Consider the following 17826-nt stretch of genomic DNA (forward strand, 5'->3'; position numbering starts at 1 on the left):
TACAAGAAAATTCTCCTTTTATGAAATCGAAAAGCTTTCTAATTATATACTTTTATAGCCTGCTTTATTGGATTCAACACTTCTAGAAGGGGCAAAATTGGAATTGTTGGATCTTGGGCACATTTATATTATTTGGTTTGAATATGAGTCAAGTTAAGGGTGTTCATAGGTTCGATTTGGTTTGATTTTGGCAAAACCAAACCGAACCAAACCATTCAGTTTACTCATAACTAGGACTTGATCGATTTTTATGGAGTTCGGTTTAGTTTGATTTAATTTTCAGTTTGATTAAGGTTTGGATCAGACTTCAATGCACTTATTTAATTTTTTTTTCTTTTTTTCCATCTTCATAATAGTGCTATATATTAAAATTAAGTCTAATTCTTTTTAGCTCCTTTCTTTCATAAGTAAAGGTATAAAAATATAATAAAATTTTAATGTGATAATGATAATCAATCATAAAAATTGATATGAGTTTTTAACATTAAAATTATTTAAGATTATGCATTTCCATTCAAGTCCTTTGAAAATGTTTATCTATGTATCTATATTTTAATAAATATTTTAATAAATAATGAAAAACTTATTATATAAAATTCAAAACACAATGCTTCTTATAGATAAATTAAATACTGAGGCTTTCAAGTTGTAAATAATTAAATGATGGTCATAGCATGATTATTATAATTATTTAATATTATACATTTCCATTCAAGTCCTTTAAAAATATTTATCTATTACTATAAAAAATTCAAAACAAATTGTTTCTTGTAGATAAATGGTCATATATTTTATAAATAAATAAATAGTATTTTTTAATCAAGTTTGGTTCGGTTTGGTTCAGTTTCTAGTACTTAAAATTGAACTTAAACCAAAACAATCAGTTCTCATATCATAAAAATTAAAACAGACTTGATTATTGTTTGGTTTTGATCGATTTCTTTCGGTTTAGATCGATTTTAAATACCGTTAAGTCAAGTGGTGGTATTGGTTGTACTTTATTGAACACTTGACCCAAGATATAGCTATTCTACTTTTTTCATTCAATGACAAGACTATTGCTTGGTATAGCTTTGAGTGGTTGTTAGATGCCTTTAATCTATCTTATTTTTCAATAGCTACAATAGTCATTTAATTTTTCTTTTTCTTTCATTTTAATGATTATATTTATCCATTTGACTTGACTGAAAAAAATAAATTATATATGAAATTATTAAAAATAATAAGAAATATAAAATATTTAAACCATGATTATATAAAAATTGTTAAAATAAAATATTAAATAAGATTATTTTTCATCATTATTATTTATTTAATAATAATACAAGATTATATGATATATACATTATATATTGTTATTTTAAAAAATATATACTTATAAATTAGTCACTAGGTTTATCATATATGCATATATATGATATATTATCAAGGAACAGGGTTGGGAGAAAATGAGAAAGGGCGGCGGAGGGATTATTTTTTACTGGGCCAAGAGAGGATGGAAGCATAGAAGCATAAGGTGACAAGCTAACTCAATTTTTTATTTAAAAAAAAAATCATTTGACATGAAACTTGGGTCGATGCAAACTAAGTTGTATATCAAAAATTTTTAAAAACTTGGCTTGAAAGATAATTTTTGAATTGTAATATTTGGGTAAATGTTTGAAAAATATATTATTTGAATAACTATTATTTTTTGCTGTAACATTTGGATAAATTTGCCGGGTTAAGATTTTACAATTACATTCATTCATTCTTTTCTCTTTATTTCTCCGCTACATTCTCTGCTTCAAGTGAAAATCAAATACCTAACCCAAACCCCAAATACCTAATTAAGTCTTGTTCAAGTTTTCTTCAAGCTTGAAATTTCAACTACTTACATATATTATTCATTTCTACAGCAGAAAATTAAGTGCCTGTATTCATTAGAAGTTGGGAAAAGAAGAAAACTGCAGACAGATAGGAGGCTGCAGGCATAATTAAAAAAAAAAAAATCCAAACCAGCCATAATCTTTCATAACAGAGGAAAATGAATTCAAAAGCCTAACAAAACTGGCCCAAAGAAACATCAAATAATGCCAAAGATAAACAGAATGTAAAATCTATACAGTTTTCAGATTTTTGTTCTTTCTGGCTTCCATGTTTGTCCCATCTCTGAGAGTTTCTTGGGCATCATTCTCCATTCCAAGGCTGAAAAGACAAGCTGCTTGAAGATACAAAGAAGTAGGCCACTCGGGTGATACCACCTGGGCTTGCATTGCATCCCCAAGAGCTTCTTGTGCCAACCCCTTCATCAAATAAGACAAGCAGCGTCTTGCATACACAGTAGGCGAGACCATGGTCCCTCCATCTATGAACTGAAAGAGTCACCAAGTGAGCCCAAATAAAAAAATCTGCCTGACAGGCTTGTATGTTTTCTTAATTATACAATTTTAATCTGCATATATTTTCATCTGATGTGTAGCTATGATCCCCACATTAAACTAAGCATGACATCTTATCAATGACTATTGCAGCTCAAATTTTTTATGTAAATGCTTAAGAGTAGTTTGAGTTTATAGGGAAACCCTCCTTCTATTAACGATTTTGTTAGCAAATCTTATACCCTATATGCTTTCCTCCAAGAAATTCATAATAGCTTGATACCACGTAGGCGATATTATCGCAAGAGCAAGTTAATGCTTATGAAAAACCAAAAAGAAGGTAGTTTAGTGTGCCTTTCTTACAATGAGGCGAGTAAGTTCATAAAGTTAATGCGAAGTTCTAGTGCTAACTGAAACCGGAGGTGTAAGTAAAGGTTTTCAAGAACCTCACAGGATTGAATGAAATTTATTCATAGTTTTGTTCTAATCTTGAATAACCATAACTTAGACTGTTAAGCGAAGCCCAAGAATATTTTTTACCATACTATTTAACACAACCAAGCCAAGTCGCAACACTCAGTCAAAGAACACTTACTTGCGTGTAGCGGTCAATGGCAGTGACAAAGTCCTTGGCCCGGAAAGCAGTATCTCCATGCTTCTTCCAGTTCAGGGTCTCCTGCATTTGACTGGTCCATAATTGAAATGAAAGCTGCAACTCCCCACATTAAGCAGAGGATCAGCATTGCAGTGTTAACAGAATAATATTATAAAAGAAAAACATTTCTCCCCTCCTCCCCCTCCTGTATGTGCAATGTTATATCTAAGAAAGGGAATTCCTCTCTCTCTTGTAAATTATGGTGGCAGCATAAACCTCATTGGCGAATCCCTCATCATCCTTGTATCCAATCTTCTCCAATATCTCATGTATGGCAGTAAGATCCAGTCTCAAACATGCTTCACCCATAGGTGTCAGTGATGGCTTTTTTGAGGATGCAGCTTCATGCCGAATACCCATCAAAATATAGGAGGGGACCTGCTCAAATACTATCCAAATGAGAAATTATAGTCTTCTCAAGATGGATTTGATGATCTATAACAAGTTCAAAAATTTATAAGTAGATTACATCTGCCAAAGATAAGTTAACCGAGTCAATCATGAATAGACATGTGTAACATGTCGATCACATTTTTTATGGGTCTCAGAAAGAGGTTTAAAAATATTGTGGCAGTAGATTCAATAATATAACAGGCCTCTTAATATATAGCAAGAAAAACAGATTATCAGGCGCCTCTTAATATATAGCGAGCAAAACAGATTATCAGGCATAGTTTTACCAAATCAAAGGTTATCAAGCATGGCGTTGTACCTCAGTTTCTTTCTGAAGTGACATTAGAGATGCAACAAGAGACTTTGCATTTGGTCTCTCACGAGCTTCATACTGTAAACAACGAGAAGCGAACCGCACCAACTCAGTTCCATCCTCCTTTGAAAAGTGACCTTCTAAGGCAGAATCCATTAACATCAAAAAGTTTTTGCCGCGGATCAGATCAAGTGCCTGTAAATTAAGAAAAATAAATGGCGACAACATCAAATCTCTGAACTTCATTGGCTAGATGAGAATTATATAAAGCCAGCTTAAATAATGTAAAATGAATCGATTCCTGACTGCTATTATTGAAAGCAGCAGCTTGCAGTAGGTATTTCGACCAAGAAAATTTGTGGAGTTAAATATCAGATAACTTCAAAATAACATATAGCCACTGCCTCTTTTTTTCTAGTGTTTTTCAGCAAATAAATAAATAAACAAAACTCTGGAGAGGGAACTTACATGGCTCGGGGGAATATGTTTGCCGCTCAGAAGATCAAGCAACAAAGTTCCAAAACTGTAAACTACACTCTCTGGTGTCACTCTGCCTGCATATTGAAAAAGAATAAAAGAATAATAGTGAAATACCAAATCTATTTTATAGGTGAGCAAAAAATCCGCAGACTGAAAATGCATATGCATCTATTTCAAGCTAAAATAGTTCCCACTGCAATTTGGAGGCAACTTTACAAACAACAAATTGTTCAGTGCTGACACATGTTTTTGTTCCAGGCATGACACAAAGTTAGAAAGCTGTTATAAGAAGGATTATCTTTACAGGTAGGGAAACCAATAAGGCAAGCCGTCTCCTGCAATGTGAATTTCAACATAAATTTCAACATGCTTCACTAAACTATAATATTTCTCAAATTTCAGAACTTTCATTAATTATTTGCAGAAGATGATGTAATTTCTCCCTTATGCTGTAATAAAATAAAATAAACATCCATTCAAACAGACGGGGGCATTGTAATAATATTAACAGGTCTATGTTGTTCGTTCAAACCAGTCTACTTGCATGTCTGATTCACCCAAAGATTCCCAGCCATCCAAGAATTCCAAAATCATGCAGCTATATATCAATCCGTAGTGTACTGAACATATCAAGGAAAAGTAGAAAACACACATGCATGCTAAGAACGTTACCTGTTCTCAAGTACTCAGGTGGTGTAAATGCCAAGTTTGTACTGTAACTCTTGCCATCTCTGCTGTTCTTCATGAGCCCAAAGCAAGACAACCTCGGATTACCATCCTGTTGATTCAACATAAGCAGTTGCAAGAAAACAATTTAGTCCTTTCAGTTCCAGTTAGAATAATCTTGTCCCTTTATCTGTGAGAACAATTTAAGCCCTTCCAATGTTGACTTAGAAATATTGTCTCTCTGATTATTAGATCAAAACAATTTAAAATAACAATTGCATAGCAGTATAGCTACATTTAGTCATGCTGTTAAAAACAGAATTTAAGCTGTGTTCAATTTATTTTCAAATAATAGCAATACTGATTTACTTTCAACTATGGGTTCTACAAGTCTACATAAGCCAAAAATAAAAATGGAAGCATTCTTTTTACAAAACCTTTCTACCTGATCAAACAAGATCCTGTAGGCATTGAGATCATGATATAAAGCCCTTCCTTTACTGCTGCAGTACTCTAGAGCTTGAGCCAAGTACAAGGCCACCCTCAACCTCATTGCCCATTTCATGGGTTGTGCCTCCCCTGAATCAAATCAATCATCATTATTCTCTCTGTTCAAGAATCAAATGCCAAGGGGCTAAATAAAAGATTCAAAAATCCAAGAAAGATTTAAGGTGAAAATTATAAGCCTATAATGATTCAGAATAGCTCACAGTGAAAGAGATGCTTTGCCAGAGTTTCATGTGGCATGAACTCTGCTACCAGCAGCCTTTCGTCTCCTTCATAGCAATAGCCAATCAAGTTGGCTAATCTCTCACTTCTCAGACTCCCCACTTGCTTAGCTTCCTCCTAGAATCACATGTCATCATATTAAAAAGACAGACACATGAAAGGGCATACAATGACATCCTATCTTGGTCCCTGACTCACTATCAATTTTTTTTTCTTTCAATTTGGTTATTTGATCATTAAAAGTCTATCGATATATTTGTTGTTTCTTCTTCAAAGCGTAGCATATCCTTACCAAAAGGAATTAACAGAAAACTAACACTTAGATCTGCTAACATAGACATGATTTGATTCCCTGACATTATAAATTCCCATCCCATATTTGATATCAAAGAAAATATTTAACTCCAGCGTTAAATTGTGGATCAGCATTTGAAGGGAAGCTAATATTTTAGCGGTTGGTTACTGTGAATATATTCATGATTCACTGAACCAAATCATGAATTAAACTGTCCGATCAAAATAGGATTATCCCCGAGAAAATACATAATGAAGTGAAGCAAGTTAACAGACGAGGAATTGGCGTGAATCAGGCCAAGCAAATTTGTTGAAGCGTTTAATGGCGATCATATGACCATCCTCGAGCTTCCCTTTGTAAACGACATTGGGAGCTTTTTCACCGTGCTCCGACACTATGTTTTCGGAGGAGAAACCATTTGTGGCAACCTTCAATTGTTCCAAGTTGAACTCCTCAAAACTGGGCCACCTTTCTCCCTCATTTTTCCCTCCATTTTCTGCAACAAAATTAAAACAGACGCCATTTTTAAGCAGAGACGGAAATGCCAAAACACTGTGTGTGATGGGTGGGGTGGTAAGGCAAATACCCAGGTCGGAGGATTCAAGGACGGAAGGTTTGAGGTGGGAATGGAACCAGCAGAGGGAGAACTTAGAGCAACGAGCACCCATTTAGTGAAGTAGCTGAAACCGAAAAAAGTTAGCGTAGAAACTGATCACTGATCAGACGGAGCTATACATTGTTCTGACTCCAGTGGGTCTGTTTGTTTGAGCATAAATGGCAGGAGTTGGCAATTCAGTTCAAGGTAGAGACTTTTCTAGTTCAATTTGCTTTGGCTCTTCATTTGATCTCCACACAAGCTGTTATTGCTAAGTGAAACCTCCTTCGCTTTACTGTATCTTTCTTCTTTTTCTTTTCCGTATTCGAACGGGCATTTGCCTTGAGCTTCAATTTGTAAAGGGCCTTTACTCTCTTTGTTCAACCTGTCTTGCTTTACTCCATTCTCATCATTTCTCTCACATTTACCAAAACAATATTACAAATCTTTTTTTTTTTCAACCCACTGTTTAAGCTTTTTTACAGTTGGATTACCTAAATCTAAAGATGACTGTATATTATGATTAAAAAAACTTCAAACTATTATTTTAATTTCATATTCACATTATGCTGATTATCAGAAATAAAATACAAGCTGAACAAAAAGTTGATCCAACTATCATGTATTACGTAGTAATACTCAGATGAAGAAAACTATAATGTAATAATGTAGATAAAAATATCATTAGAGAGTCACATGTTTTGTTTGTGTGAGGAAGAGATGCCATATGAGAAATAGGCAAGGTTGAGTCAATAACTAACAAGGGAAGTAATTGCTTTTCAAAGCAAATATTCAAACAATCTCATGTCCTTCCAAACGAAATCTCTTAAATGAAGTATAATACAATACCCCTCTGAACACATTCATTGCCTTAGTCAATGTGATAGTATAAAAAAACTCCAAGTTGCTTAGGTTTAGGAGCGCTTTAAAATTTTTATATACGGCATCCACTCATTCTTTGTCATGGGCGTTATCCTCTATCATTTGCATTGCGTCAAGACCATATCTTAATTTTCCTTTTGGTTTGGCAAATCCTGGAGACCTGAAGCTCATGACACCTTGTCTGCTCTGTTATTCTTTCTTTTTTTTTTTTTTTAACCTTTGGTGGCCTGAATCCCTGAAACCTCAATCAAAGGAAAAGGTGTTTGGCTTTAGACGGGCTATTCTCAAGCATCATGTCATGGCATGTGTCACGGCTTCCAAAAAGGCAAGAATACAACGAAGAGGTAGCTATTAATTAATTAGTGTTGTCTTGGTAGTGTATATAGTATTTCATTTGCCTTCTTTTAATTGTAAAGCACGTCTTCTTGATGATTATGCTTTAGCATTGTTAATGCTTGGAAATTAATTAACTAGATTGTATAGCTCTTCTTTAGTCAGATAATTTTCTTTTAATCAAATCAGAAAAAGTTAAATAACTTAAGTGGGCACAAATTAAGGGGAATGTGAAGAAGAAATGAACTAATTTGCATGTCTAATTTTCAGGGTTGGAAGTGTACTAACAAATAATCAATGATTAGAGATTAATCGCAAGACCTCTTAATTACAGTGAGGAGGGAAGGAAGAGAACATTGGTAAAGTCAATAAATTCTTTCATAAATCTAGTGCACCATGTTATTCATGTTTTATCCAATAAAAATATAACATATCATATGATTGTAAATATAAATTAATTTTATGTACTTTGATGTTCTTTTTTTAATATAATTTTGAGAGAGAGAGAGAGAGAGAGAGAGAGAGAGAGCAAGAATTTAAAGGGATACTATATTTCAAAAAATTAAGACAATTAAAAGTAATGTCACATGATATTTTATTTAATTGAATTATGCAACAAAGCCTATGTTTATTAGATAGAATATGAATGACTTGGTGTATTAGTACATAGAGCTGTGTAAGAATTTCTCTAATAAGATACTGAAAATCAAGCTAATTATTGGACTGGTCAAAATATATATTTAAGTGTTGATATTTAAACTATAATCAAATCATGGTTAAATTAATTATAAATAAAATATTTTGTTGGATTAGTTAAGACATTAATTTAACATTTTTTAGTGTGTTTGGATACGTAATATAATCATTTTTTATCTTAGAATCGATTTTTTGAACCAATTTACCCAAACAGTCAAAAAAAATTAAAAATAATTATGGGATAAAATGCGCATTTTTCCAAAAGCTGCTTTGGTTTTCTGCCAAAAGTTGATTAAAAGTGTTGGAAAAATTACAAAGAAAGGCTCAAAAAAAATTATAAAAAAGGCACAACATTAAATAAAAATAAAACCAAACTCTTTTCTTTTAACTTTTTTTCTTAATAAAATTTAAATTTTATATCTTTAAAAAATTGATGTTTGATATTTAAGAATTAAATTATATAATAATTTATATAAATAAAATTAATTCTGATTAAATTATTAAATATCTTTAATTCTGTTAAAATTAATTTTAAAAAAATAGTATCCAAACTGATTGCGTTATAACATAATCAATTATGATTAAAATTTACCACTTAATAATTATTTTCATAATCTATTATACCTAACGAAAATTTAAACGACATTCAACTGACTAGGTGGATTGACGCGATATTTAATTTTGTGCACAACAGTGAATGGAAAGGAAAAGGAGTAGGGTTAGTGGGAGGGTGGTGGTAAATTGAGGTGATCAAAAGAAGGTGAGTGTTGCAGCACGTAAAGGAAGACACACAGGAAATGGTCATTATTTGGTATGATAGGCATACCCATGTCACCCTGCCTCCTCATCATTATTGGATTCTGCCCTTTTCATCCCATCCAGCTTAATTTCCGCTAATCTCTCTTCCTTTTCGTTCAAAGTTTGGCCCTCGTTGCTCTCTCTCCTCTCTAACACCCAACCCCACCTCCATCACCAACCCCTCCTTTCTATTCAATTACCTTTATCTTACCCAATCCTTTTCCCTTAATTTTGAATTCAAATTCCTCATAATCAATTTCAACTTCTTCATTCTCTTTTTTCTCACTCACTCTACTGTAAACAAAACAAAAAAACCATGATGAGAGTGTTGATCTAAGTTAGGACCCAATAATACTTAAGTTCAGAATAGTTGTAAACAAATCAAATAGAAGCGTCGATAAATGTTAAATTCAATTTCCATGGGTTCAGCCTTAGTAATTAGTATTACTGGGAATGGGCCGACCTAAGGATATTTCTTTATGTCTAAGGACTTGGAGTGGTGGCTCTAAAACCTACTGCCCCATTTCACCCCAAAAAAAAAAGTGTAGCTGCGTTTTTCCAATAATGATGATGATGATGATCTCAGAGAAATTTGATGAATGCACGAACATAATTTTCAGGTGAGCATAAGACCATGAACATCTTATTAATGATAACGATAATAAAATGTGAACTTTTTTACCAACATACTTAGGTTTAACAAGAAAATCTAGTTCCTGACAAAATGGTGGATTAAGACGCAAATCTTCAGTTGGATATATGCTTCTATTTATTGCTCGATCATGGTTCAAACAAAAATAAAAACTTTTTTATGAATTTGATTAATAGAGTAGATTGTTTTATGTTCTTATATCAAAACTTAAAAGTACAATAAGCCAATGGCTTTATAACCTGGTAACATGTAAGTTACCTTGTAAAGGAAATTTCACAAGTTTGATCCATGTGGCGAGTGCCTGAGATTTTAAATAAAAAGTAGTACACAAGGAAATGGTGTAGATGGAGACAAAGAGCTAGCGTAGAGAGAGTAGAGAGTAGAGAGTAGAGAATAGAGAGGAAGGAAATGATGAATCATAATGGGGGGATGGGAAACAAAGGAAACAAAAGGAGAAAGGGAACAAAGCATATCATAGGAATGAAGTCTGCGTGTCAGTGGGTCTATGAAATGAAATCAAACCATCTTTCTTTTTCTTGCATGGTGACCCCATGTGACTTCCCCAGAGCGGCACGGCAGAGACATGCATGTGGATGTGATTTCCCCGTTCAAACTCATAACATCAAAAAGCACTATTCTAATTCTGCCCTCTAAAGCCCATGCGTCCTTTTTCTCACTTGTCATTTTCACCTTCATCATTCCCACTCCTTCTCTTCACCCCTTCTTTTCCCAAAACATTACATTGTCCTCTGCATGTTTTGCTTTCACCTTTTCCTTTCTTTGTTTTATTTTATCCCCCGGTCATTGCTCCCAAGATTGTTTATCACTCCAGAGTTCTTAGCTAGCACATGATACGCTCAACGAACCATGTACAAATGTGCAATTTGAATCCCTTGTTTTTACAAGTACCATATAATGTTATTGGTAAAAGGATAAAACTCGCCGACAACTGGCTTCGGAAAGTGAGGCGAAATTTTGTTCAAGTCTCTATAACATAGGAGGATCCTTCGCCCTTAAAATTAGCATAATGTTAGGTTTAACGATTAAGATATATCATTTTTCTTCCGCCTCATCAACTTACCGAGAGGATTGAGATCTGTTGTGTATCATACATTTGTAAATGAAAGAAAATGAGTACTACATAAAATCTAGTCCTCTTCCCACTCATTTTTTTTCTTTTCTCTCTCCAAATATTAATTCTTAGATACGAAGGATTCAGATTCCTACCTAGCGATGTTCAGACTTCAGAAGATCAGTTTGGGCACAGCCAGAATAGGAAAAGAAATTACTCTTTACATTAGAAGCACTATTGCATTGTCCCCATCATTAGTTCCCCATGTGACTGCAAAGGGCAAAAGGAACCAAAAATAGAAAATGAAGAGCAGACTATGCACATGAAATCACGAAAAGATGACGGAGGAGACAGGATTTGAGGGGAAAATTCCTATGGCACATGCTCATGCTATATATAATTTAACCAGGGAACACAATGGGTAAAAAGCACAACCCAAGTAAAATTACACTAACACAAATTAGCCCTATTAATTTGAATTAAAATAGGACATTTGACAATTCACTAATCCTCCAATTGAACAAGGTTGTTGCTTTCCCTACAGCAAAGTCTTGCAGTTGCGGTAGATCCCATTTCTGAAAGCAGAAGGCCCCCTATGTCCTATTACCCACCATTCATCCCAGAGTCAGCAAGGTGTGTATTAACATCCTCAAGAATCTTGCCATTCACTTGAGTTCTCTGCCTCTGGGGTAACAATAGTAATGACCGTGTTATGTCCAGATCATAGAAAAAGACACTACAATGAAAATGGATATAGGGAAAGGGCAAGCGGATTCTCCACCATACCCTGTCTGCAGGATCCCCAGAATTCCCATTCAATAGCTTGTGGTTCTCTTCCTTGGTCCGGCCATCTTTGTCTTTATTGCTCAATGGTAGCAACAAGGTTGCTGCTATGTTGGACCGGTCCGGTAATTCTGCAAGACAACAAAAGTCAGCACAACAGCATATTGCTACTCAAACTAAAATAACATAACCAAATATGCTTACTCTAGGAGAAAACTTAGGTATAGATTTTAAGTCTTTGCTTTTCAGGTCTAATAAGAACACGGTAATTGATAATTTTTTCAAAGTTCAACAAAATTGGGTGTTTTGAATAAGTCACTCCTTTATTGAAGAATCTGAAAGCGAGCGTCTAAGGAACTTTAGAAATGTCATTCAACAGCATATTGCTGGTCAAGTAGGTGAACATGAGAAACTTCTGTATGTTACTCTATTGCTTTAGCATCTGGACACAAGCTTCCTCGATTTGATCTCTCACTAACTAGACTCAGTGATTTGAGCTTGACAAAAGGACGGAATTAGAAGGAATGGAAAAAGTTTGCATATTTTTCGGGACCAACGTATTGATTAATGTACCTCTCAACAACACATCATGCCCCAATGTACTAACCTGGCAATTTCTTCTCGACAAAGAATACCACCAAATTAACAGTGTACCTGCCGCAGATTATAGAAATAACTCAAAAGGGAAGTGGCAAATTGAAATTGGTCAAACTCCCAAGTTGAAAATCAGAGCATACTCCTTACCAGGCAACAACCACATCAACAGTGTAATGTTTGCGAGATGCTACTATCAAGAGACTCTGAATCACAGCAAGAACAAACCCTAACTGCTTAATACACCTGCAGCGGTTCATCAATAATCACAACACAAAAAATCAGAATTTGCAAATAACATAAAGTTAGACAACCAGATTGACACTCCATAAAAAGTAAAAATAAAGGCCATCCAGCCTGGATACTCAAGTAAAAGCTGGTTTTTTTTTTTTTTGGGACAAAGACACTCACATCCGTGTAAAAGTATTTACTATAGGCCAACTTTACCTTCTTGTGCCATATCTCTGATAGGTCAGCACAAAGACGAGAGTAAAGATCATGTGCGAGGAGAATATCAAATCGCCACATCCATATATCACACCACGGGGGACTGCACATACAAAATCAAATTAGCACAAAAACAATAAAAAAAATTATAGTTAAATGACTACAGTAAAAGGGGGTAATGCATACTTACAATTAATCAAGAGAACTTCAGAGACACTTTTTGGAGCAGGCAGTGTGGCAAGTCTTGAACCCTGCAAGACAGTTATAGCGCCAAGCTGTAAGATTATTTTTTGAATACCGTGTATGACAAGAAATTTTAAAAAGAACATTTTTTAAACAATTTTACCTCTCGGCAATGGTAATTTGGACCTGGAAGCTGTGTTGAATAAAATGTGATAATACGAAGAAATTGAGAAGCCTGCAGTAACCAATTGCCGTTATGAAATTTGCAAGGATAATGGAACTATGCCCAGAGTGCCGTTTCCTAGATAAAAAGCATGAACATACTTATTTATTGCTTAATTTTGATAAAACAGTGCCAGTTTTTAGTTAAATTCTACAGATGACATTAAGATAGAATGAGTACAGCTTATTAAAAAAAAAAAGAAGAAGAATGAGTACAAAATAGACCTCAGTTGCACCCAAGAGATGGTTTATCCACTTCAGTTTCAGTATAAAGCATCCAATAGAATTCTTTTACTGCGTTTCACTTGTTAAAAGCGTCAAATTTTTGTTCTGTTATGCATCAAAAAAAGGTTTTTTTTTTGGGGGGGGGGGAATAAACAATCAAAACGACCCAGTAAAGCAGGTCACAAGACAATGATATGTTCATCACTTACAACTAAGAATGCTAGAACTCTGCACCATATTAGAACTGTATAGATCTTTTTGCTCTTCAAAATGAAAGGATGTAATGTCCACTGCAAAAGCATGTAAAATAGCACATACCATCAAAATGTAGCAGAAATAATAATACTAGAAGCGCGGCAGAACTTAACAAACCAAGAAAAGAGTCAGGAGGAAGAAGAAAGCAAGCAAAAGGCCTTCAGCTAGATAAGCAACCACTCTAATATAGAAGGATACTTGAAATATCAAAACTAGATATCAATTGTGAGTTTGTTATTATCATTATTTATTTAAAAATTTCATCCTCAACTCTAACTCACAACTCATAACTAACATAAAAGCACTATGCAGATTTTCAACAAAAAGATTTGAGAGAGTGACTTTCTAAATCACAGAAATAAAACTTAAGTTACATGGAGCTTCAATTAAACAAAGCATGCCAGTCTCACCAGACAATCATGCGTAGACATGAATACTGAAGCCAAGTTTAACTCACATTTTTTGAGCCCAAAACTAAGACAGAAATTCAGACTTGAATATATATTATGTAATTCATGTTCTCTTATTGAATAAAATGCCATATCAAGGCAAAATAGAGCCCATGGCAGAAGCCAGTTTCCCAATATGGATAATTGATAAGTTTTCCTAAAATAAAAATAAATGTTAACAGAATGCAGAAAAAATTAGGAAGGAACAAATCCTCACCAGGACGAAGGATAAAAAGATGAAGGTGAACAATGTTTCGCTGATGTAAGCCTTGTCTTGCCCAAGCTCCTGTACCAGCAACAATGAAATTAAAAAGCTTACGTGATAGAAGGGTGAGCTGACGAAGCTACTACATGGAGGGGAAATGGCATATACAAACCGGTAGAAGGAAGAATCCAACATCCTGAAGAGTAGGGCCAGGCTTATGTAAATAGTGAACTCCTCGGGCAGCTAGACCATGCAAGTACTGTTGGGAAACAGTTGCAACTTAGATTTTAATTAAAATTAAAATTAATGATGAAATCATGCCCAATTTCCGAGTAAATTCATTTTCTACAGTAGCATCATATGCACAAGGGTAAAGGATATAACACTTCCCAACGAAAAATGCTTTAACGAAATCAGCCATTCTTATTTCTTTCCTTTTCTCAAACACAAAAACATTTTGATAAAATATTCCTGCGCTCTAGTTGAGCTGCAAGATTTTAAAAGGTTTCCAGTAAGAAGAATGAAATCTTCCTGTGGTACAGATAGCCTGAGAGTTCCTCATAGATTTCAGTATATTTGCAACTCTAGAGGTGTAAATAAATAGAGAATCCTTGATTAATGCAACAATTGATTTGGGACGCAATTATTGATTCAATGCTGTGCATGCATTGAATGCCAAACTCCCAGAATTACAGGCTATAGAATATGACAAAAGATGCAGACATCAGTGACTAGTTTCTTCGCTTGCCTCGTTAAATATCAGAATTTCAGAATTCCAACAATTGATGATAAGAATCATTAGCAAAATCGCATTTGAGGGTTAAACTCAGACATATAAACGCGGTTCCCAAACATGCAGAAAACTTTTTTGAGGCGAAAGTTAACTCCATATGACCAATACTTCCAAAAATTTCTCTGCCCAAGGGAAAGCAAAAGAAGAAAGTTTTTTCTAACATTATTTTCACAAACAGATAAGTGCTCGTAACTATTTTGTGGACTGATTCATGATCAAAATGGGGAAACCTGAAAAATGAGACCAGCGAGAATGTATTTCCAATTCTCTGCAAGAAGGTTGATCTCTGTGGTTGTCTCTGCGCAAATTCTCTTCCATAGCTATGCATCAGAACGAACCAGTCAGGCAGAGATTAATTGAAAAGGGAAAAAAGGACAAGGGAAGATGAATAACAAGCAGCAGCAAAAGGCCAAAAACTTTGAAACCAACCTTTGAAGCCTCGCGATTAATGTAAAGCGACATGTTATTGTACTCTTCGTAAGCGTGTAATGACAACTTCCATATTACTTCAACACCACACTCTTGAGGCAAGCACCATTTCCCTCAACACAATCTCATCAAAACCCAAACCCAAACCCAAATATGAAAACACCCCTTGCTTTCTATTTTAACTATGCAAATACGAGTCCCACCCTTTTATCAAACAAACACAACGAGAAGAATCACACAGGTGTGATTGGAATCAGATTCCGAAACAGAAGAAGATCTGGCCAGCGAGTTAAAAGCAAAGCAATGAAGATCGTGAACACGCAGGCGATCAGAGAATCCCGGTTCAAAAAATAAAATGAAAGGAAGAAAAGAGGCTTCTCTGGAATTAAGAAGTTGGGTGCGTGTGTGTGGAATGAAAGCACAATTATCAAAAGGAGGATTTTTCTTCCCTAATGCCTCTCTCTCTCCCTCCCTATCTCCCCCTCTTTCTCTCTCTTTCTCTCCCTGTGCGCCCCTGATTCTCTCTTTCTCGCTTTGTCTGACTGCTATGCACGCGAGATGAACACGGAGAGACAGTTGAGAAGGGAGAAAAATTGCAAAGGAAAGACCTTTCTTATATTGACAATTGACCATTTAAATTTTGAAATTAATTTTAAAAAAGAAAGATCGCCGCTTGGTACTTTTCCTTAACGCGAGCTCTTTCTCTCTCTATCAAAGTCTGGTACTGCGAAAACGAAACGAAAGTGAGAGAATGAGAATCTTCCAGCGTTTAAGTGTTTTAGGGCAAGAAAATAAAAACTTATTACTGTTTTTCTTTTTTAAAATAACAAAATTGTTGTTTTGAAAGTGGTGGCTGCAAATCTTCTCGAACCCTCCGGCTTCGGCCTGCAATCTACACGCCACACGGCTGATTGGTTTGCCCCAACAAAAAATGAAAATATAAAAAAGGGCTTTATATTATTTTTTATAATTTCTATAAAAAATAGTATAGTTGAACAAGAAACTGATATGGGTTGATCTGCATTGAAATATTTGAACCCTCCTTCTTCTTTTAAAAAAATATTTGAAACATAACAGATGATTGATTTGTTTAAGATTAGAAAATAAGTCATTTTTAGATAATTCAAACATGTTATAAAAAATATTTATTTTATAGATATTTTATAATAGGCAAACATCATTTTATATTTAATTAAACAATAAAAAATAATTATTACTTAGTTATCTTTAAATTTTATGAAATGTTGCTTAATTTTTATTTTAAAAATTGATTTATTATTTAATTATTTTAAAATCGTATGCTTCATTTATGCCACGTTTTCAAAACATTCTTTATTATCTACTCAGATTATTTTCATACAAAATCTGCTTTTTTATTCTATTTTTAAAAAAATTTAAACAAATATTATAAAAATTCACATAATGTATTTCTTTTTTAAAATAATTAGTAATTTTTTATAAAATAAGCTGGAAAAAAATGAATCTTAGAAAGACTATTGAGTTAGCTTAATATAATTTTAATTCATTTTTAAAGTTGCAACCATAGCCCATGGAAGTTAATAATAAGTGTGAGTGACGCATATGCTAAGTAATGGGCCGGATGGCGAGGTAATTTAATGTGCTTACAAGTATAATTAATCATTTTGTGAATATATATAGGACTGGAGAAAATAATTTTTTTTTTCAAACACCATCATATCTTCCATGCTTGCAATATAAAAAAATTCATTACAATTACAATATTCATTCCATGTGTTTAAAGCCAATCAATGGTGCTGGTGAATTGTGGCGCCAATATTTGTTGCAAACATTAATTAATGTCCATGTGCGATGCAGCTAAAAAAACTCATATTATAGTTTCTTTAAAAATTTTAAAAATTAACGTGTGAGTAAGTCCTTGGTGCTTTAGATAGTAACGAAGTCCGATGCAATTGCTCTAAAAACTTTTGCTTTGAATTTTACATGCTTATGGTTTCGATCGGTACAAACAAATTCTCCAATGTTGATTTAATTAAGGTAAAGACAAAACGATAAAAATGTTTCCTTAACAAGTCACCCCACACTATGTGGGGAGAGAGTAGAATATTTGACTGCCAATGCACACGATAATACAAACTTGTAATGCCATAAATTACGTAATGCAAAATTTGGGAAGATTTATAATTATAGCATTCCAAATAATAACTCCATAATATTCTTAACTACGTCTTGTCCTCACCTCGATCGCTTCACGTGAGTTTAGCTCTCGTCTTCGTATTTTAATTTTTAAAGTTGAAATAGTGAGTTAACCTCTTTTTAATTTTCTTTTTTTTTTTAAGAATG

The 17826-nt window shown here is 34.0% G+C and overlaps 2 protein-coding genes across 2 annotated transcripts; both read right to left on the reverse strand.

Annotated features, from left to right (window-relative positions):
- Window positions 1-1988: 1988 nt before the first annotated feature.
- LOC129291078 (serine/threonine-protein kinase BSK6-like) lies at window positions 1989-6840 on the reverse strand. Its single transcript, XM_054928202.1, has 10 exons — window positions 6478-6840; window positions 6167-6387; window positions 5578-5713; window positions 5313-5446; window positions 4874-4979; window positions 4190-4275; window positions 3728-3916; window positions 3232-3393; window positions 2956-3069; window positions 1989-2354 (listed from the first exon to the last, which is right to left on the reverse strand). Exons 1-10 carry the CDS (start codon window positions 6557-6559, stop codon window positions 2100-2102), a joined length of 1485 nt encoding a protein of 494 aa, XP_054784177.1. The 5' UTR covers window positions 6560-6840; the 3' UTR covers window positions 1989-2099.
- A 4280-nt stretch (window positions 6841-11120) lies between these two features.
- On the reverse strand, window positions 11121-16183 carry LOC129291686 (phosphatidylinositol:ceramide inositolphosphotransferase 1-like). Its single transcript, XM_054929167.1, has 12 exons — window positions 15505-16183; window positions 15306-15395; window positions 14455-14541; window positions 14295-14363; window positions 13583-13663; window positions 13090-13161; window positions 12934-12994; window positions 12744-12846; window positions 12447-12542; window positions 12310-12356; window positions 11706-11833; window positions 11121-11603 (listed from the first exon to the last, which is right to left on the reverse strand). The coding sequence occupies exons 1-12, from the start codon at window positions 15535-15537 to the stop codon at window positions 11523-11525; spliced, it is 948 nt and encodes a 315-aa protein (XP_054785142.1). The 5' UTR covers window positions 15538-16183; the 3' UTR covers window positions 11121-11522.
- Between the last annotated feature and the right edge of the window lie 1643 nt (window positions 16184-17826).

Source organism: Prosopis cineraria, unplaced genomic scaffold (genome assembly GCF_029017545.1).
Source record: "Prosopis cineraria cultivar Desert tree isolate PC_DT_omini unplaced genomic scaffold, ASM2901754v1 PC13, whole genome shotgun sequence".
NCBI lineage: Eukaryota > Viridiplantae > Streptophyta > Magnoliopsida > Fabales > Fabaceae > Prosopis > Prosopis cineraria.

Bases quoted from the DNA above. Each gene is read 5' to 3' on its own strand.
- LOC129291078 (XM_054928202.1), bottom strand. From the start codon at position 6,559: ATGGGTGCTCGTTGCTCTAAGTTCTCCCTCTGCTGGTTCCATTCCCAC. The intron at 6,388-6,477 runs GTATTTGCCTTA...ATTTTGTTGCAG, and splicing joins CCTTGAATCCTCCGACCTGG to AAAATGGAGGGAAAAATGAG. The intron at 2,355-2,955 runs GTAAGTGTTCTT...TGACTCTTTCAG, and splicing joins CCATTGACCGCTACACGCAA to TTCATAGATGGAGGGACCAT.
- LOC129291686 (XM_054929167.1), bottom strand. From the start codon at position 15,537: ATGTCGCTTTACATTAATCGCGAGGCTTCAAAG. The intron at 14,542-15,305 runs GTTTCCCCATTT...GTTTCCCAACAG, and splicing joins TCGCTGGTCTCATTTTTCAG to TACTTGCATGGTCTAGCTGC. The intron at 12,847-12,933 runs GTAAGTATGCAT...TTGTATGTGCAG, and splicing joins TGAAGTTCTCTTGATTAATT to TCCCCCGTGGTGTGATATAT.